This window comes from Macaca nemestrina, chromosome 17 (genome assembly GCF_043159975.1).
Source record: "Macaca nemestrina isolate mMacNem1 chromosome 17, mMacNem.hap1, whole genome shotgun sequence".
NCBI classification, from domain to species: Eukaryota; Metazoa; Chordata; class Mammalia; order Primates; family Cercopithecidae; genus Macaca; species Macaca nemestrina.
In genome coordinates, this window is record NC_092141.1 from 53,466,160 (window position 1) to 53,488,724 (window position 22,565).

General features: G+C 40.2%; 1 protein-coding gene across 15 annotated transcripts in view; it reads right to left on the reverse strand.

Moving 5' to 3' along the window:
* The window catches only part of PCT (phosphatidylcholine transfer protein), a 304,249-nt gene that overhangs the window by 150,631 nt on the left and 131,053 nt on the right, over positions 1-22,565 (reverse strand). For all 15 annotated transcript variants that reach the window (XM_071082930.1, XM_071082917.1, XM_071082924.1 and 12 more), the window contains one exon: positions 8,013-8,112. In XM_071082930.1, coding sequence (XP_070939031.1) covers positions 8,013-8,112 — 100 coding nt within the window. The remainder of the gene's footprint in view (positions 1-8,012; positions 8,113-22,565) is intronic.

Consider the following 22,565-nt stretch of genomic DNA (forward strand, 5'->3'; position numbering starts at 1 on the left):
TTCAGCCTCTCCACCTCACTGGGTGAAAATTAAAGAATTTGTTAAGGATATCTATCAACCGCAAAATTCTGTCCAAGCAAAGGGGTTAAATAACTCCAATATCCATAGAGCTCAAACCTATAATCAGATAATCAAACGTTCAGGTTTTTTTTTTTTTTTTTTTTTTTTTTTTTTTTTAGACAGAGTCTTACTCTGTCACCCAGGCTGGAGAGCAATGGTGCCATCTCGGCTCACTGCAATCTCTGCCTCCCATGTTCAATTGATTCTCCTGCCTCAGCCTCCCAAGTAGCTGGGATTACAGGCACCTGCCACCATGCCCGGCTAATTTTTGTATTTTTAGTAGAGACGGAGTTTCTTTATGTTGGCCAGGCTGGCCTGAAATTTCTGACCTCAAGTGATCCGACCACCTTGGCCTCCCAAAGTGCTGGGATTTCAGGAGTGAACCACTGTGTCCAGCCAAATGTTCAGGTTTTTTTTTGTTTTTTTTTTTTTTTTTTTTTTTTGAGACAGAGTCTCGCTGTGTCTCTCAGGCTGGAGTGCAGTGGCCGGATCTCAGCTCACTGCAAGCTCCGCCTCCCGGGTTCACGCCATTCTCCCGCCTCAGCCTACCAAGTAGCTGGGACTACAGGCGCCTGCCACCACGCCCGGCTAGGTTTTTTTTTGTATTTTTAGTAGAGACGGGGTTTCACCATGTTAGCCAGGATAGTCTCGATCTCCTGACCTCGTGATCCACCCGCCTCGGCCTCCCAAAGTGCTGGGATTACAGGCTTGAGCCACCGCGCCCGGCCATGTTCAGGTTCTTATATTGCACAAGCACTTCAATCTGTAAGCACTTGGGAATCATTAATAAAAATATATTATTATAACTAAAATCTTTCTCCTCACCATCATATCAAATACTATCTTCCTAAAGACACCATAGCACTGTGGTTAAAGCACCCGGGCTTGGAATCCAGCTTTATCACTTACTACCTGTGTACCTCTGCACAAGTCAGTTTCTCTCTGCCTCAGTTTCCTCATTAACAAAATGGGAATAATGTTGGTTCATAAAAGGGTTGTAGTAACTACTAATAGAGTTAATAGATATAAAGTGCTTATGACAACGCCTGCTACTCAATACATTAGGTAGGATTACTGTCTGTCTCAAAGTTGACATATGCTTTGAGTGAATCTGTGTGACCCATAAAACTACACAAGCTACAAGAAAATCAGTTAAATAGGACATTAATAGAAAAACAGCAGCTTATGTCGTGAGCCAAATTGCAAATACTTAAGCTCATAGTAGTGTCTACAAAAAAAATAAATTGCAAATACTGAGAGAAAATTCAAATCCATGCATATATCAATTTTTTTGGCCAAAACTAAGGTTCTTTGTGTTCAGCATATCTATATCCAAATTTATATAGCTAAAAAGTAACTTTGATGCTATCAAACTACCTAATAGAGGGCCAATTAGCATTTCCCTGGTGCTTTAAGGTGGACATAGCATTTTTCACTTGCATTGCCTTGCTAATTATTTCCAGACACTCTATAAAACGTTATCCTCATTTTTTGATGTGGTAACTGAGACTTGGAGAGATTAAATGGCTTGCTCATGATGAAATAGTGCATATGTGATAGAAATGACTCACACCCAGATCTAGAGCTCTTCTGGCTGCAAATTCTTCTTTCCATTGCAATTTTGCCACTGTCTTGCTAATGCAGGCATTGTAGTTTCCCATGGAATGTCCTCCCTTGGGCCATGAAGTTAAGGATGGTTCATCAAGCCTAGAAACTGTTTGTGTCTACGGCTACATTCCTTCTGATTGTACCAGATGTGGAAAAAAAAAAAAAGTTATAGTGGTGAGTTAAAATTTGCATCAATATCTATAATAAGTGTAGAAACCATGTAGAAAATATAACATGATCATACAGTGTGGTTTTTTTTACTAACAGGCTCATGTTACTTTGAGGTTTCTGTTATTATTGTTTGGGGCTTTTGATTTTTGTTGCTGTTGGGTTTTTTTTGTTTTTGTTTTGTTTTGTTTTATTTTTTATTTTGTTTTTATTTTTGAGACGGAGTCTCACTCTGTCGCCCAGGCTGGAGTATAGCGGCGTGATCTCGGCTCACTGTAAGCTCCTCCTCCCGAGTTCATGCCATTCTCCTGCCTCAGCCTCCCAAGTAGCTGGGACTACAGGTGCCTGCCACCACCCAGGGCTAATTTTTTTGTATTTTTAGTAGAGACGGGGTTTAACCATGTTAGCCAGGATGGTCTCAATCTCCTGACCTCATGATCCACCTGCCTCAGCCTCCCACAGTGCTGAGATTACAGGCCTGAGCCACCGCGCCTGGCTGTTGTTGTTGTTTTTAATAATAGAAGCTTACATCTCAACAGAACTTAAGACATGGTCTTGATTGGTGGTTTCCAAATGCCTGTCTGAGTACTGACTGCATCAGACTCATCATAGGTGCTGACCCCAGAAATTCTGGTTAAGTAGGCTCAAAGTAGGATAAAAGTAATAATACTTTCAGCATAAAAGTAATGGGAGTAAAACCTACTTTCTATTGATATCCCCTTCCTTTCCAAGTTAATCACAAATTTTCATGGGCCATAGCCTCATGTGTGTTCTAGTCTTGCTGCATTAGTTGTGGTACGACATTGGTAACTAAATGAATCAACGATAATAGAGACTATTCACAATCCAGCCACTCAGCAGATAGTCACATCCTTAAAATACCCTTTGCCTAAGGAATCCTGAAAAGCAGTGGGCACGGAGAAGAAAACCCAAACAAGAGGAGCTGAGAAAGCTCTCTGTGTTGTTTTAACATGGAGTGGATCATCCAGTGTTGAGCTGCAGTGGATCTGACACCCATTGCTCACAAGTTCTCAAGCGTTTTCAATGGGAAGTGTAGGCCATGTCCAAAAAAAATAGAATGACACTTTTGCTCCATCTCAGCCTCCTATCGAGAAAAGCAAACACAGATGATTTTCCATTTCAAGTTCAAATACAGAATGGATTGCTTCTTGTTTTGCTTGACTAGAGTAGTTGATGAGGGTTCAGAGACTGGCAGCCTGCCAGTCATAAATCAGTTGTGATCACATTGTGGTATGAACTCAGAAAAACAAGTAGACAAGAGTAAAGGGGTAGAGCCAGAAAAATTGTAAGTATGGAGAAGATGTGACTGTAATTATGAGTATTTCAAGTGCCCAGCACATGGATAGAGTTTATTGCCTTTCTCTACAGAGTGGCTAATTCAGAGAGAAAAGGGGTATTTGGAGACAGGGTTTGTGTTGCCACACTTCTCTGCAACTAGGCCCTATAATAAAGTGCTTGCATCAGAGGAAGGCTGACCACACATTTTAGCACTTTAACAGCTCTAACTTAATCATGGCAGGAAGCTTCTCTGCTACTCGGAGAACAAGTTGCGTCACTAGGAACATCTGACTACAGGATTTAGTGTCAATCACTTTCCCTAAGGTCATTAAAAAATACGAGGGTGTCCCCTTACAGCATAAAGGCTTTGCCCAAGTGACAATTAAGAGGAAACACATAACATGATAAATAATTGAACAGGTGGATTAAAGAAATGCCTTTCCTGTGTAAAATAAGAGGGATGATTGACAGTTGTAAATCCAGGCTCTTTGGTGCATCTCCTCCACAGTTCAAGGTTCTAACCATTTGAACTGCTCTTTTTCTTTATTTTGCCTTTCTTGGCTGTTCAAGGAATATTCTTTGGCCTCATAGAGTCAGAGAAACATTAGAGAAAGGCAACACCTCAGAAGTTCCCAAGAGCAGCTTTCAAGGGCTGCCTGCCAATGAGTGGTGTTGCAAAAAGCTGCCCAGTGAGTGGAATAATAGTCTGGACTTGGTTTGTGTAGAACAAGCTCTGCTGTGGATCAAATGGCAAGTCTGTCTGCTCATCTGATTTAATAAATGCCCTGTTTGACTTGCTGGTGCCAAAACACCTGCGAAGTACAACATGCGTGTCACCTTTTCCCCTAGGGTCTTATGTTTGGTTTAGGAGCTTGTTCTTCTCCCAGACCAACCGTATGGTATATGTCTCCAAAATCAGGACAAAGGGTGGCAATTTACTACGTCATTCATAGCAGTCCAAACAGCTTGGCTATTGATGTCCTGGGAAATATTTAACACCAGAGAGTTCTTGTATCTCCGAATTGGTAATCATTCTCCAATAGATGCTTTTCCAACAGAGGAAAAGAGAGAGAGAGAGAGAGAGAAGGAAGGAGAAAAGAGAAAAGGAGCAAACACAGCGACTTTCAGAAACAAGCCACCATCCTAGTTTCTATTTGCAGCCCAGCGGCAGTATTTGAAGTTCCCAGTGAAAATAAAACCCTTGAGCTTGGAACTCCTGCTACCATGGCATATTTTTAAACGGTTACGAAAGGAGTCTGAGCATTCAGTCTGGCAATACCCAAGGTTCTTGAGCCATCCTGTGGACAGTAACTGAGATTCATCAAAACAGGTAGAGCCCTGTTTCACCAAGCTAGGTAAAGGAAAGGCAAGGACAGAAATTGAGACAATGAAGAAGGCAGAAGGGGCAGAGAACTCAACTAAGTGATTCCCATATTCCAAAACAGAAAAATTAACCACACTGCAATTTTTGGCAACAGAATTTGAAAACACAACCAATTTTTTAAAGAAAAAACTTATTAAGAAAAAATTAAGAACCTCTACTAAAGCAAGAGAGAATAGTGTAATGAACCCCAGGGAACCATCTTTGGTTTCAATAGTTCTCAACTCCCACCTACCATCAGATTATTTTGTAGCATATCCTGGACAACATGCAAAAGATGATGTACAATCAAACTTTTATAAGGTTTATGATTGGCTGTAGTTTAATTAGTGCGGTTAGATACTGTCTACAGGAGACCAATTAGGTATTTTTTAAGTATTTTTACTTTTTAAACAGTATTTTTTTCTTAAAAAAAATGTTTAAAATAATTTCCCCCGAATTTTCATAAACAAGTTTCCCCTGAATTTTCATCAGGTTCATCTCAGTTTTGTTAACCTCTTTTTGGTGGTACTCTGATGACTGGACAATGGGTTATATACCAATAAACAGCAGATCTGTAGTCTTGCAGGAGGTGGAGCTTTGGGGAAGCAAGGAGGGAGTGGAGATGTGTAATTGAGATGAGTGCTGACCCCAGGAAAGCGTGCAAAATGCAGTGTGAGATTACAGGGGGTACCAAGGAGCACAGAGATCAGAGAGCCTCTGCCGGTTACTACGGTCACTGCATGGTCTACAGCCAAGGTTTCTCTTTGATCTTCATCCTTGAGACCATATTATTAATCTCCCCAGAGAGCTGCCCTTTCCCTCCTCACACACCCAGTCCAATCCGGAATCACAAAAGGGCAAGGAAGGTTGGGAGTGAGCATCCAAATATATTAACTTCCCAGGCAGCTCTGCAGCTCTGTCTCATCTATGTAATGGGGAGAAGGGAAAGCAAAACATTACAAACACAGTGGCCATTCATTTCCAATTTTTTAATAAATACAAATACAGATTTAGCAAAGATATAAATTATAATGTTTAAGGAGTTTTTTCGTTTTAATTCCATGAAGATGAATGACAGGGTTACTCATCTGCAGCACCTAACTTCCCCAGTGCATTCAATTGTATTCTCATAAATGCAAACTAAGTTATATGTATTTCAGTATTGCATACATTCAACGCAATAGATATTTTTAAGCTCATAGTATATGCAAAGCACGTTGTAAACCCTGGGGAAAATAAAAAGTTGAGTGATAAATGGTCACTGGTCAAAGCTAGACCGTATGAATAAGAAAAGCACAAAAATAAAAAATAAAAATAAACGGTCACTGGGCTCAGGGAGTTTGCAACATAACAGTCATCATAAGGCAAATACAAACACGGCCATAATGCAACGACGACATCTAAATCCAAGAAAAGGAAACAAACTGAGTGGCAAAAAAATGTTATCAGCAGAATGTGATGAAGATGCAAAGTGGAGAAATGTTTCTTAGAGACGAGAGTGGAGGAATGAAAGACTTCTTGGAAGAAATAGCATCTGACATGGGCCTTGAAGCTGGGACAGAATTTCAATTGGTAAAATTGGGATTGAGAGAAAGAAAGTTTCTTCAAGAAGAGGAAAGGCTAAAGAAAAAGGAAGTATATGAGAACAGGTAGAACAGGTTCAGGGAAACACATGCAGTTCATGTTAGAGAAACAGTAGGTTATCTTTAGGGCAGAGGAGGAGAATAGGACTTAGAAGACAAGTTGATTGCATCAAGGCAAATAAAATACCTCTCATGGGGTTAAATGCACAAAATCTGGAGCAAGATTTTCAAGATCCTGGCTCTGACTCTGAGCTGAGTGACCTTGGAGGAGTCACTGAGACCTTAAACCTCAAGGTCTTTGTCTACAAAATCAGGATCTGAACAGTGCCCACATCTTGCGGTTGTTATTTCATTACCTTATCAGTGGGGCATAATGAGGTTTCCCTGCATTGTGTAGGAGAGGTAAGGCCATTGCAGCTCACGGTGTGTTAGACTGGGGTGGAATGTAGCCGCTGCAACTACCTACCCAGAGCTGAGCTGATCCCAGATGGGTCTGAAGCCCAGAACCTCTCATGATAAGGAGATTCTTCTGGAAGACCGTCGCTAGCAGGACGGCAGAGCTGAGCCTAGATAGAAAGCATATTTGCAATTCCAGAGAGGCTCAGCCAGCAGCAGCATTTTGTGTTAATTTGCTGGAAGGGCCACCTGCAGTTAACAGCTGGAGAGGGACCCATGTTCTGAGGAGCTATGACAAAAGTTTCCAGTTTTTATTTTGTTTACCTTATAACACAGCCAGCTCTGTCTTCATTACACACCCCAGCCCCTAAGCCGAGGATGCTTTCCAGTTGAAAAGGTCTCCAATGTGGAAAGAAAAAAGGGTGGGGAGTGAGTACCTTGTGATGTGACCTGACAGCATTGGGATAGACGGGTCACCTCTCGGCTCCCTCCCCTTCCCAAGGTTTTAAATCCTTTCCTCCTGGAAGGGGTGGAGTAAGAGCTGATGCCAATTTATTGGGTCACAACTGGGTGTCTCTCCCTTCCTGAAAGACCTGGCAACATCTCTTCTACCATTGTGATTATGAAGAAAGCATTCACGAGGATAATTATCTAATCATGGAATTAGCCTTGGTTCATGTGGCAAGCATTAGAGGACTCTTAAAAATCTAATAGGAAAAAAAAAGGCCCACGTCAGGAAATAGCACTGGTAATTGCACCCTAAATGATTATTAGACATGAACACTATTAAGATCTAGGATGAATATTTATAAGCAATTATCAAACAAAATTGGCAGATATTTATCATGAACACTTACCCCATGAAAGACACTGTCAACTTCTCCTACTTGATTTCCTCCATTTAAGTCATTGCACTGTCTAGTCTAATTTTCTCGAATTGTGGTCTTAGTGACCATCTGATTCTGAATTCCTTTGAGTGCTTATTAAATATTTGGATTTCCAAGCACTACCTTAGGTCTATGATATCAGAATTTCTAGGAGATGAAACCAAAATATCGGAATTCAAAATGCCTTTTACTAGGAAAATTTGAAGCATATTCCAAAACAAAGAGAAAAATACAATGGACTACCATGTATCTATTGCCTATCTTTAATAATTATCAAATTATGCCCAATCTTATTTGATTAATACCCCATCCCTGATTATTCTGTGGCAAGTCCCAGATATCATTTCATTTGTAAATATTTCAGCATGTATCTCTGAATGATAAAGACTTAAAAAAACTAAAAACCATTATCATACCTTAACAAATTAACAAAATTCCCATTATATCAAATATCTAATCTGTGTTCAAATTTCCCATGTTGTCTCACAATTTTTTGCATCAAAAACCAAATAACTGTCCTGCGTTGCAACTGCTGATGTATCTCTTGCTTCTTTTGTTTGCCCCTCTGTATTAGTCATCTTCACGCTGATATAAACATACTACCTGAGACTGGGCAATTTATAAACAAAGGAGGTTGAATTGACTCACAGTTCTGCACGGCTGGGGAGGCCTCAGGAAACTTGTAATCATGGCAGAAGGCAAAGGGGAAGCAAGGACCTTCTTCAGATGGCAGCAAGAGAGAGAAGGACTGCAAGCAAGAGAAATGCCAGATGCTTATAAAACCATCAGATCTCATGAGAACTCATTCACTGTCATGAGAACAGCATGGCAAGAGCCTTCCCCATGATCCAACCACCTCCCACCTGGTCCCTCCCTCCACACGTGGGGATTATGGGGATTACAATTTGAGATGAGATTTGGATGGGGACACAGACCAAACCGTACCACCCTCCATCACTCTTTTTTCCCCCTTGCTTCTTATTTATTGCAGAAACTGGGTTGTTTGTCCCATAGAACTTTCCACAGTTTGCATTTTGCTGGTTATATCCTTGTGGTGTCATTTAACATGGCCCTTTGACCCCACGTTTCCTTTAGTTTATAAAATAATTTATTAAAAATTAACTTTGTAGTCCGCTATATATTTTATTTTATTATTTATTAAGTATATAATAGCTAATAACAATTTTCGTATTATTCATTAAGTGTAAAGTCCTTATTAGATTCAGAGTTGATGTTTTTGGCAAGAATATAGGTGGTGTGAAGTTTCAAATGCTTCCATCTGGCGGCACTATGCATCAGGTTGTCTTTTTGTAATATGAGTAGCTATTGATCATTGCTCAGTTCCACTAACTCATTGGGGAATATGGCTCTTTATTTTTAAAGCAATCTAGATTCACCTAATTTTACACATATTAAAGCTCAAGAATTCTGCTCCAGTCCTTCCATGCTGCTGGTAGAGTTATCCTATGAAAACGCAAATTATACCATCGGCCTTCAATAAACTCTTCTAATACAACAGATTAAGGCTAAGCAAGACAATCCTTTTGAATATGGAAAGACTATATCAGCCTTTCATTTAGTGTTACTTTTTCCTTCAATATGAAATAGATATTATTAATACATCATGTATGGATCAATCATAGCACAGTAAAAAATTTATAAGTAAGCATACGTATATTTCGGGGGCAGCTCAAAGCACTTTATTGATGGGATGCACAAGCAAAAAGTTTTGGCGTCTGTGGCTTAGAGGATGGGGCCCACATCCTTAAACTTGTCAGACAGGGAATCCACTTCCCCAGCTTTATCTCTCACTACCCTCCTTCCCCTCACCACATGTTGTAGTCACACTGAACCTCAGTATTGCCATGTCCTTTCCCATCTGTGTTAAATTAACTTTAGCCTAAAACTGCCTCCTTACATATTTTAAGTTCAACTTAAAGGTTTCTCCATACACAGTGAGTAGTCACCTAACTGGATGCGTAAACAGACTGTAACCTACTCTTGTATCAATTACCAAGTTTTGGCAGTCAACTCTTCAAACTATGTTGAAATAAGACAAATAATGAGCTGTTACCAATCTGGCTGTTTATGTACCTCACTTCCGTTTTCTGTACATCATTTTCCTTTTTCTGCCATCAACCTTCTTCCACCACTTTGACTGTGTTGGAGTCTTTCTGAACCTATTCTGGTTTGGGAGGCTGATTCATGGACTGTCCTTTGCTCAGTTAACCTCTATTAAATTTAATTTGTCTAAGGTTTTTCTTTTGACTCTTCATGGCTCGTGCCCACCTTGTGCCTTCATTGCCCTTCCCTGAGTTCACTGCCGTCTCTATGGAAGCTTACCAGAAGAACTTTTGCTTCAGCACTGTAACGTGCCTAGTGCATACCCCCATCTTGGCTCTTATCTTTTTGAAGTGTGACTGTTCTTTACATGTGTGCCATTCACTATACTTAACATCTTCATGAGTACAGTGGCTATATCTTTTTTGTCTCCTAGCCCAAGCCCTGGTTCATAGAGTGGACTCAGAAAATGTTAGGATGATTAGGAAAGATGAAATTTGAGCTGGATATGGAAAAACATAGAAGTGAGAAGGGCAATCTAGATGCACCATTGGCGTGGAAAAATACAGTGGTGGAAACAAGAAGACATATTTCGGAATATGTAAGTTAGCATTCCTGGGGTTGAAAGCAACAGAAACCATCTCCATCTGTAAGAAGAACAATGCGAATGTATTGGAAAAACAGCAATGGCTTACAGAACCACCAGAAAGCTAAAGGACCAGGCTTAGAAGAAGTTGGAAGCAAAGGTATTTCCAAGGGCCCAGTAGCAGTAAGCACAACAGACTTGTAACCAAAAGAATGTAGCCAGATGCTACTGCTACTGCAACTGCCAGAGGGGAGAGATGGAGCATTTGACACCACCTCCCACCAAAAATAACATAGCAGGGGGATTCTCCCCAAAATAGGAAGGTATGGTGATTGAATTGTTGGATAGCCAAGAGAGAGTATACTTTACTTATACAGTAAATGAATTAGATTGACATTAGAACTAAAATTCATTTGGAGTAACGGTCAAGGATTTTCTACCCAGATTCTCACACTGAGAAAGGCTAACATTTCTATAAATTATTACTATAATGTTTATACTTATCAGAAGGTAAAATTAATTTTAAGAAGGAAAAAGAAATTGTGAAATAAAGCAGTGGAATAAGGAGAGTGCATGTTCATTTCTTCAAGGAAGACATAATTTAGACTTTTGAAAAGTGTTGAGCATATACTGAATAACATTGCTCCAAAATATTTGTCAGATACAATGGCCATATTCTCTTCTTCTCACCCATATTGGCTTGACCCCTTGTGATCTGGCTGTTCAAATTGCTCCCTCATCAGTCTGTAAAGCTCTTCTGGTTACAAAATCCAGTGCCTTCCTCATTCTCTTATCTTCTCCAACGTCTTTGTAGACGTATCAAATGAAAAGATTACAAATATCTGGGAGGATAGAACCAATGGGGCTTTGAGACTGATTATTTTTGTGTGTAGGGGGGCGGGGGGAAATGAGGAAAAGGAACCAATTAAACATGGTACCCAAGTTCCTAGCTTGCACTGGGTGGATGGGATTGTATCCCATTCTTAAACAGAGGGGTACAATAGTGAAAGCGAACTGGGGCAAGGCAGGGTCAGCAAATGATCCTTTCAGTTGGAAAAGTTGATGAATGTATGCTTTATGCTCTTGAGTACATTAGAATTTCCTTAGGAGTTGCAGAGTCATGAGAATTTTTTCTTTTTTCTTTTTTTCTTGTAATCCCTCCTGTATCCAAATATTCAATTCTTTTCAAACATGCTCTCCCTCTGGTTCTGGAATTCATTCCTTCCAGTGGGTTCTTGGTCTTGCTTATTTCAAGAATGAGGCCGCGGACCCTTGCGGTGAGTGTTACAGTTCTTAAAGATGGTGTGTCCAGAGTTTGTTCCTTCAGATGCTCAGATGTGTCCTCAGTTTCTTCTTTCCAGTGGGTTCGTGGTCTCACTGACTTCAGGAATGAAGCCACAGATCTACCCAGTGAATGTTACAGTTCATAAAAGTAGTGCAGACCCAAAGAGTGAGCAGCAGAAAGATTTATTGTGAAGACCCAAAGAACAAAGCTTCCACAGTACTGAAGGCACCCAAGGGGGTTTCCGCTGCTGCCTCGGTAGTCAGCTTTTATTTGGCCCCACTCACATCCTGCTGATTGGTCCATTTTACAGAGCGCCGATTGGTCGATTTTACAGAGTGCTGATTGGTCCATTTTACAGAGTGCTGATTGGTGTGTTTACAATCCTTTAGCTAGACACAGAATGCTGATTGGTGCATTTACAATCCTTTAGCTGGACACAAAAGTTCTCCAAGTCCCCACCTGACCCAGAAGCCCAGCTGGTTTCACGTCTCACCTCTGGTGTGTTTTTGGAAAAGATCTTTTGTCTCAGACTTACTCCCATCAAGAATGCCTGGACTACTCTTCTTCTTAAGATGATGCTGTTAATAAAGCAACGATCTCAATCAACAAGGAGAAACACAGAAAAGCTCTAATTCCTAAAATGCCATTCCCAAAAGTCTTTACATTTTCCAAAGCATTGTTATAATAAAAGGGGAATTACAAAAGAGAAATCAGCCTTACAATTCTCCTCATAAGACAGCACTTACAAAGGAGAAATAAATACGACTGTTTTTGTAGAGCAAAGCAAGGGACCAAGATAATTTAAAGCCATCACAGCGGAAGCCCCTTGTGGGTATAATCTCTACTGGCTAGCTAGCCTGACACTTCTGTCCCAAGACTGGCCTTTCCTCTGAGTGATGCTTTTGGCTTTTGTATTAAACCTTTACATTGCAAATAACCTTAATCCTTTGGGATCTTTGATATGGTTTGGATTTCTGTCCGTGCCCAAATCTCATGTCAAATTGTAATCCCTAGTGTTGGTGGAGGGACCTGGTGGGAAGCCCTTCCATGGGGGTGGACTTCCCCCTTGCTATTTTTGTAAAGTAAGTGAGTTCTCATGAGATCTGGTTGTTTAAAAGTGTGTAGCACCTCCCCCTTTTCTGTCTTCCTCCTGCTCCCGCCATGTAGGACATGCCTGCTTCCCCTTTGCCTTCCGCCATGATTTTAAGTTTCCTGAGGGTTCCCCAGCCATGTGTCCTGTATAGCCTGTGGAATTGTGAGCCAATTAAACCTCTTTTTATTCATAAATTACTCAGCCTCCAGTAGTTCTTTCTAGCAATGCAAGAATGGGCCAAGACAATCTTCCACTCTTCTCAGAGAGATAGGATTCATTTTCATCTCTGTTCCAATCACAACAGCATAATTACTACAACATAATAACTTACAGTAATTTTACAAAGCCTCATCTATTCCTTTTGGAATAATACCTCAGGGAGGGAAAAGGAAAATAGGGGACATGACAGGGACTTTGGCAAGGTAGTCAAGGGTGGACTTTCAGATTTCAAGAAGATCCAATAACATCCCAGGGTGGACTTTGGGACTCTGCTGTCCCTTTTGATAAATCCTTAGCAATGTGACATTCAGATATTATATTTTTTCCTAGTTTCTAAGCAAATAAATATTGCTTCAAAGGTACACACAGGTGTATGCACATACACAGATAGTCCCCTCCTTTCAAGAATAAACATCAATATTTCAAAAATGTAATATAGATTCTTATTTTAAAGTGAAACGTTTTCCTATATAAAACATAATCTTCAAATACCTTATTACCAAGAGGCAGGTATTTTACGTATGCACAGCTGAGTCAATCCCTTTGCTCATCCTTCTAAATCTTGTCCAGAGAAAGTAAGAGAGTTTATTAGCCTTAAATCCAAGTTCCCTCCCCATTTCCACCTGTGGATGGGGTGGAAGTTGTTTGGGGTGGAAGACAGTTGGTTCTCCTGGTTCATTCCTTTGCACTAATGCTACAGCATTGGGAGATATATTTAATATTTAACCATAGAGGCAACAGCAAAAGTAAGCTATTTAGATACTAGCCGGGGCCTTGGAATACGTACATCTATCCTAAATAATTTCCCCCCAGATCTCTAAGATATCTGTGAAGTCTAAAACTAGCTTCCCCAGGAGCCATTCTGATTCTTGGGAACTTTCTAAGGACTTCTGAAAATGCCTACTCAGTTGGTGCCTGAGCTCATAGTAGTAGGAGGTGGTAATTATTTAGCATCCAATGAGAGCCCAAGATAAATAGATGTGGACCCTAGCCCGCAGGTTGTAGTTTTACCCAGTCACCTTTCTGACTGTCAGTTCCATTAGCAGGTTTACTACCTTAAAATCTGGGGTCGGATCCATCCTAATCTGGCATTGCTTACCCAGAATTGGAAAGAGGGCAGCTGTCATTCCCTCAGCATTGGTATTTTTTGCTGGTATCCTTCCTCTAGGTTGTCATGGTATTTTCACATCCTCTACCTCATCCTCTACCACATCATATTATAATCTATACATTTAAATCTGCATTTCTTGCTTGCCTGGGAGCACCGGGGGGTAAGGATTTATATTTGTTTTCCCCTTATCCTCACTTTCTCCTTTCCCTCTCAGCACGAAGGAAGGCAAAGATTAGGTAGACAGTGAATGCTCTTTTGAATGGACCATAGGTGATGACTTTGGGATTGCTTTGAACTGCTCAGCATAGGGAGTGGACAAGAAGTATCTGCATGGTTATTTGCCCTATTAGCTCACAGTTTTACTTGAAAAACAGAGTCACAAGTATATTGGAGGATCAGCCACTTTTATAATCTCCAAACTCTGTTCAAATGAAATACTTTACCTCTCTAAACATAATCTGGCTCTCTAAATCTTTCTGGATTGCCAGTTAAGAGTGCCAATTGTGATCTTTTTATTTTCTTTCCTCTATCTTCTGCTTCCACAATCAGATTATCAAATTACTCTGAGACTTTTCTTGCTGGAGCAGACTGAAGCCCTCACACCCCTCACCCCCATGCTCCACGATGGCACAGGTTGTTTTCCCCTTCAGTTCTCAGTTGTGGGTCATTGGTTTGGAAATAAGAGCCATGAGTTAAGCATCTTTGTTTCTTGCATAGGCCTTGGAAGCACTGAGAACCCTGGAGGTTGAGTAGGGAGTCGCTTATACCAGCTGAAACAATCACAGGATTTAGACTGGAGACAGAGGGAAAAAAAGTGAGGGAAAAAAATCCATTCTGCACCATTCAGCTGCCTCCTCATTCAGCCTAGGGTGGTGGGAGTTGGCTTAGTTTGTGAATCCAGTTAGCAGCAGCATTCCTGGAAAAGTGGCCCATTGCAGTGCTGTCTCGTGAACTTCATCCACCTGTCATGTTGAGTCTTGGAGGAGAGCCAGGACAGGCAGGAAATAATAGGCTGCAGGATACTGGTGTGTGTCAGTGGCCCCGACCCTCCCATTCCTGAACACAGATGAGCTGGAAGCCTGCGAGGCGTTGCCATTGCATGGATGGGCTTGGGAGGCCACAGAAAGACTGGCTGAGGGAGGGAGAGACACAAAAGGGATGACGGAGGTTTAACTCACGGTGGGCCCCTTTTTGGGATTGCGGAACCATCTCTACAGGGAAATGGCCTTGGCTGTTGCTCAGACACATCCCTTTGTTCTCACTGACCTAATGTTGCACACATAAGGCTGAGCCTCAGATCTAAAGAAGAATGTCTGAGTCCTTCTCACCTTCACATCCTCCCTTCCCCTGGCCTCCCTGGCCAGAGAACTGACTATAGTGACATCAACTGGCTAGAATTACATAAAACTTCCCTTTTCAACTCCCAGACCCCTGGATTATTATTATGTTTTGCTTTTAATTTCCACATGATTTCTCTTTATGCAATTCTCCCTCCTTGCCACCTCTTATCACCTTTATCCTTGTCAATTTGATTTTCTCTTTCTTATTAGCAGGTTTTAAGCAACGAGGTGAAAGAAACATGAGTTCTCAAGGAGTTGTAACTATAGGCTGGTGCAAAAGTAGTTGTCTAGGAGCAGTATAAATGCCAATATGACTATAAATATGATACCTGGCAGTGCTTCTCAGTTAGAGACCCAGGGAGAGACAAGCACACACTCAAATTAGGATAATTTACCTGCACATGTACTCCCTGAATCTAAAGTAAAAGTTTAAAAGAAAAATAAATTAGGATAATTTGAGGGTAGAATAAAGGAATTATCATCAAAGGTATGAGTGAGCTTCCTCGGGGATAATAACAGAAGATGAAGATGTGCAATCACCCAAGGCTCAAAGATATGAAGAAGGAGAATGATGTGGTTTGGCTGCGTCCCTACTCAAATTTCATCTTGAATTGTAGCTCCCATAATTCCTACGTTTTGTGGGAGGGACCCAGTGGGAGACAATTGAATCATGGGGCGGTTTCCCCCCTACTGTTCTCATGGTAGTGAATAAGTCTCACGAGATCTGATGATTTTATAAGGGGTTTCCCCTTTCACGTGGCTGTCATTCTCTTGTCTGCCGCCATATAAGAGGTACCCTTCTGCCATGATTGTGAGGTCTCCCCAGCCACATGGAACTGTGAGTCAATTAAACCTTTTTTTCTTTATAAACTGCCTAGTCTTGGGTATGTCTTTATTAGCAACATGAAAACGGACTAATACAGAGAGAGTTAGGGAATCCTAACAGGAGATCAATCTGTAGAGGACCAATGTGAGAGGAGCAGTGGTCAGTGTAAAGCAACCTGCAAGGATGGAGGTGGGGAAATAAACACCTGGACCTCATTCTCTACCCTCTCTCTCACCTCCTGAGGGCATGCCCCACTGACTATACCCACCAGGAGCCAGAGGGGTTCCTGCAAGCCAAAGTCCTGGGACAGAGAAAAGGGTAGGGGTTGGGGTGAGTGGAGAGTGGAGAGAGGGTCTCAGGAGCAAGTGGAAGGCATCTGGCACATTCATACAGTTTCTGGTGCACAAATGATCAATACCACAGGCAATGTTTTTCATTTCATCTCAGTTTTGACTTTAAGTTGAACTCCTCAGGTCAGAAATATCTTCCAACTCTGGATCCCTTTTAAATTTGGGGGAACTAAAAAAAAAAAGCTTAGGCCAGGCATGATGGCTCATGCCTGTAATCCCAGCACTTTGAGACGCCGAGGCGGGTGGATCACCTGAGATCAGGACTTCGTGACCAGCCTGACCAACATAAAGGAACCCCGTCTCTACTAAAAATGCAAAAAATTAGCCGGGTGTGGTGGCGCATGCCTGTAATCCTAGCTACTTGGGAGGCTGAAGCAGGAGAATCCCTTGAACCCAGGAGGCGGAGGTTGCGGCGAACAGAGATCGCACTATTGCACTACAGCCTGGGCAACAAGAGCAAAACTCCATCTCAAAAAAAAAAAAAAAAAAAAAAAAAAAAAAAAAAAAAAAAGCTTAATTATTGAAACTTGAAGATAGTCCTTAATAGTTTTACAACAATGTTCACATCTATTCAATCATTCATCCTTGTCACTGTCATTAATAAATGACACATACATGCTAAATATAGCTTCTTAGTTAATATTGTCTTCTGATTGCCAGATTAGTCAAATTTCCACAAACATTTCTTACCAATATCTTACAAGCTCATCCTACAAAATCTACCTTTGTTTTGGTTCTTCCCATTTTTCTTCCTACTATGGTATTTATTGCTTTACTTTCTGGAGTAATTTTTTTTTCATAGTTATAGGTCTCAATATTTCTGCCATGTTAGCTACAATATACACTTTTAAAAACATTTTTTTCTAAAATATTTATAACTATATTTTGTTATTTCTAACTATACTTTGTTATTTCTAAGCACAATCTTTTTTATAACCCAAGCAGAGAAGCAGCACAGTATTAATTTACATAGGTAACCCTCTCTTGATTCACTTACTTATTCATTTAAGAATATTTATTCAGAGTGTTCTAGACACTACATAAGAACTAAAGATACAATGGTGAATAAAAATAGACCTGTCCTGTTATTTTATGGAGAAGTCAAAAAACAACAACCTGGAAAATTAATTTTTATTTCCTAGACTTTTAGAGTTGTATATTGAAATATTTAAAAGTTATATGATATAATATGATATTTAGAACTTGCTTCAAAATAATCTGGAAAGAGCAAAGGGAAGCACAGGTGAAAGACTGGCCAAGAATAATGATTAAAACTAGGTTCAAGGAAGGTCATTATACTACTGTCTTGTCTTTAATATATGTGTAAAATATTCAATAATAAAAAGTGTTTAAAAATTCATTCTTTAGAAGCAGGGTTGGCTTCAGAATTTCTATCTGGGAGTCCTTGGGGGCAGTAATCAGGTTTCTAGGGAGTGTTTGACCCTGAGTTTGCATAGCACTGTCTCACAAAATTGAGAAGATAATTCTTCAAAATGAAGAATTGGTTTCAGGCATATGAAGCGGGAGGGGATTGCTAATGGAAATTATAGAGGATAAAGCAATCCCCTCTTACCACAATTTTGAAGATGGTTATAAGTAATAAGTTAGTTTGATAGAGGTGTGGTATCTAAAAAGAAACAATGATGGTATGGAACGAATCATCAGTAAAAATTATTCACACAATTCACCACAATGGCCCATCAATTGCCAAAGTGTCTCAACAAACGCTCTTCAGAGGGTAGTAGGGTTAGAAAATTTAGTTCGGTAACCACTGAGGAGATTAATTTGTGGAAATAACCTTATTTTTTATTTCTGTAAACTAGTTGGTGAGAATGTGGCTATATGTTATGTTTGTACACCTGAAATATTTCTCTTTTATTGAGAAAGCAAAAGAGAGAAAGACAGGTAGAGTGATATTATTTGTTGCCTAACATTTCAAAGCTATTGCATCTTCATTATCATCTGTCTAATATTTATATTTTTGATATTAAGAGTTATCCCTCTAATTAATGTTTGCTTATAACATATGTTCACACCTGACATTCCTGTTTTGCATTGTTTTCCTTGTATTGCTTGAATATGGCATCAAGTTTATTGTGATTTTTCAGCCCAATGCAAGGGTGTGAGATTTTAGTAAAAAAAGATAATCCAGTCCACATTACTGTCATAATTGATTTATTTGATCTTATTCCTGTTACAGTTGCTTATTTTTTTAGTTATCTTGCTGTTTACCTGGTTTTCTGCCTCATAGTACGGCATATGTTTTCATTTTCTCCTTGTTATTTCTAAGGAAACCATCTACTCTTTTTGGAATTGAGAAGTAGGTTTATACGCTTTTTAATTGAATTACAACATACAATAAATAGCACAGATCTTTTATATACAGTTTGATGAATTTTACAAAGCATATATCTTAGTGCTGACTGTGTATCATTTATTCTCTTTTGTTTGTTTTTGGTAACAAGGCAATAAGTTACATCTTTCATTATCAGCAATAGAAACCAATGCTGGCCAAAAATGGAGATTTACTGGGAGGTAATTGAGGAGTCAGAGAATCAGTGGGGAAGCTGGACAAATAGGTTTAAAATATGATAGGAACTATCAATCTTCGAAATGCTGCTGGAATGAACTCCAGCCATTTCCTTAGCCTATGTCTATCCACTTAATATTTAGTCCTAAGAGACGGAGTGTGATTGCCCAAGCCTAGGTATCAGGGAGATTTTAGAAAAGATCTGGTAGAAATAGCCTCCAGGCATCCCTTAAACTCCCATACAGAAAAGAAAGGGAAAGACTTTTATATTTACAACCCCAATGAGATTATACAAAATGGCATGGGTGATTCTCCAACAGGAAATTGGAGTGCTCTCAGGAAGGGGAATGAACAGGAAGGCGACTGAATGCTGGTAAACATAAAACCGTAGGTGCCCAATACGAGATTTTAGTCTCCCGTCTTTCTTTTGCAAATCGAGGTAGACACTCTACACTCAGTTGGCCAGGCATTAGTACTTTAGTTCATTTCCCTTTCTTGGACACTAGACACTGGTTGTGTTGCGTCTGCTAGTGTACTGGAAAGAATGGAGATTTGTGACTCTATAGAAGTTGCTTAAGCCCTCTGAGCCTCATTTTTATCCCCCATAAAATTGTAACATGCTTCAAGAGTTTTTGTGAGGATTATTCGTGGTAAGATAGTACTTGGCACAGTAGTCACCCAACAAAATGTTAGTATTGCTCCTCCTCTTCTTAGGGCAACCGCTTGGGTGATTTTCACATTCATGGAGGCTTATTCACAATCTCTTTGCACAGAAAACTCTGCCAAGGCCTTGTTCTTCGTGTCGGAAATGTTTTTGCATTCTTACACCCCCTATGCAGATTATTTACTTGGCATGCATCTGGCTGTCAGCTCTTCCAGCTAAAACTGTTCTCTGTTTCTAATGAAAATGACATGGCAGGTGCATCCTCTCCTTGTCACAGTGCTACTGCTCATTTGTTGTCCAGTCCAAATTTCAGATCTGTCTGCTAAATTTACTATGCGCATTCCTCACACTATCTCTTTAAGTGACCCGTAGTCTTTCATAAAGTCAGATGATGTTGTCAGTAGCTTTGGCCTCTTTTCTCCTAAAATGCGCTCCAAATTAAGTTCAGTTTCTTCTTTCTGGAGGTTTATATCAAACTCTTTACTTCTAGAAACTGGAACTATTAACGATATAGCCTCTAATCTTCTAAACTCAACTACTCACCAGTCAGTGGCATGTATTCATTCTGTAGCTAGGCAATAGAGCAAGACATACAAACCTTGAATATTAAGTCCTTAGAGTGATAATAGATTTTATTGTCCATTCACTGCCAGGGACTCTGTGGTTATTACAGAAATGAGTAACATATCATTTCTTTTCTCCAATAGCCTATGGTATAGTGAGATATGAGAGACATATGCAAACAGGTAAATTGTCTAAGAGTATGAGAAGTGAGAATACAGGTTCAAGTGAGATTGGTGAAGGAAGTTCAGGTGGAATCACAAAATAACTGGAGGTTAACCGGACAAAGAGTTAGGTGGAAGATGACCTAGACTGAGGGAAGATTATGTGCAAAAGTGCAATATTGAGAGAGAGCAGAGCATGGGAATTGCAAGTCATTCCATGGGTCTTGGGTACAGAGATTTAAGGTATTGGGTGAGGAAGTTGATTTTGAGACTATGGGGCAGGAGTCAGTAAACTAAGGCCTGCAGGAGGGTCCCAGTGTTTGTAAGGAAAGTTTTGTTGGAACACAGCCATACCCATCCGTTTACATATTGCCTAAGCTGCTTTCTTGCTGTGACAGCAGAGTTGAGTAGCTGCCACACAGACCATTTGGCCTTCAGAGCAGAAAATATTTATTGGCTGGGCTTTTACAGAAAACATTAGTCAATCACTGCTAGAGGGATACAACACAGTCAGGTCATGATGGTCATTCAACTTTATTCTGAGGAGCAACGGGAAGGCTGACGAAGGAGTTTAAGCAAGAGAGCGATGTGGCCATCAGATTTGTGTGTTATGACAATCACTTTAGCCGCATATGCAGAATGCCATGAAGGAGGTAAGAGCAAAGGCAGAGACAGCAATTAGGACTTTATTGCAGTCATCCAGACAGGTGAAGACTGAGGCCAGAACTAGTGTATGTCCAGAATTGTGATAGAAGATACTTATGGCAGATAATAGCAAGTAGAATGTTCTTTTCTTAGAGTTTTCCTCTGCGACTTCACCTCTTCTTTTGTTCCTCTCTTCTGGGATCTTTCCCTTCCCTGTTCCCTTCCACGCTTTTTTTTTCAGTGTGATTGTTATTTTCTTTTCTTTAAACATTCTATTTGACAATACACCCCTTGTCAAGGTCAGACAAGGAGAAATTTCAGGAATCCATGGATGTGAACTTCTATAGTTGTGCCATTGCTCTTGTGGCTTAATTGTCTCTTTCCAAATCTTCACCACTGACTTATTGTTATAGAAGCCCTCAAGATCGTCCTCCTCTGTTTCCTCATCTTAGAGGATTGACTTGAGTCACTTCAACAGTTTCTGGAATCTTTCAGTATTCCTCGGCTCACCCCAAGCCCAGTGTTGCTTCTATCTCAGTGTGCACCAGCACCTTAAAATTCAAACTTTGGAAGATGGAACAAACATCTTAATTATTTTGACTTTTGTATGATGAACCATGTTGAGAGAGAATAAATGACTTGCCCAAAGTAACAGCAAGTTAGTGCTGTTACATCATGCTTTTGCTATTTCCCTACATCGAACAGTTCTAAACCCCTGTCTCCAGTTAGGGAACTAAAATAGTAATCACCATTTCTGCCCCGAGACACTATACAACCTGATCACTGGAAGGAAGTTTGTAAATAGCCCATGTATCTGTCCCAACTACTTGACTATACACAGAGAGTTTTCTTAAGAAATTCCACTGAGTAGATCAATTGCTTCCTGACACAGAGACCTAATTGGTAGGGTCAGAAACCATCCAGAACTCAATTATGAAATAAAAGTGAGGTTAATACCCACGTCGCAAGTAGGAAAATTATGGGTGATATTCTAGCTTTGAAATATAAAAGTGTTACGGAATTTTATACTTTCTTTGGGTTTTTATTTCCTAAACCTGTGCCTTGTAAATATTCACGTTCTCTAGATAAATCACTCACCTCAAAAACTGATGGTCTCATAACCTTTTGTAACCCACAAAAATGTCACACATTTATTATCATCATTTCACAGTGACTTTGATATTTCACCTCTGCTCCAAGGGTTGTACACAGGGAAGCCAGATGCTGTCATGTTTATAGCACTGAGTTTGAAGAACAGTATGAGTGTTGCTGAAAGGCTTGATCCCCTCTAGTCAGTTCCACAAGAAAGGGCTGTGGAGGACAGCAACCAGTCCTGGAAAATATCAGGACTGTCAAGGGCAGAGTGGCCGGGAGCAGGCACCTAATGCCTGACTTGCCCTGGCCAGGGCAGCATCTGGTGGTGGTCTTCTAACGTGGCACTCTTCAACATGGCAGCTACTTGTCACCTGTGACTATTCAATTTAAACCACTTACAATTAAACAAAACTAAATGTTATTCCTTAGTTGCATTATTTATATTTCAAGTCCTCAATAACCACATGTGGCTAGTAGCTACTATATTTGAAGTGGGCAAATATAGAACATTACTCTCATGGCAGAAAGTTCTATTTGACAGTTCTGTTATGGAGAAAGGCAGAATAGAAGAATGAAATAAACTCCTCTGCAAAGACGAAAATTGGTAGCTGGACTGGTCATAGCACAATGGATGAACCAAAACATTATGACACAGCAGCTAGAAAGACATG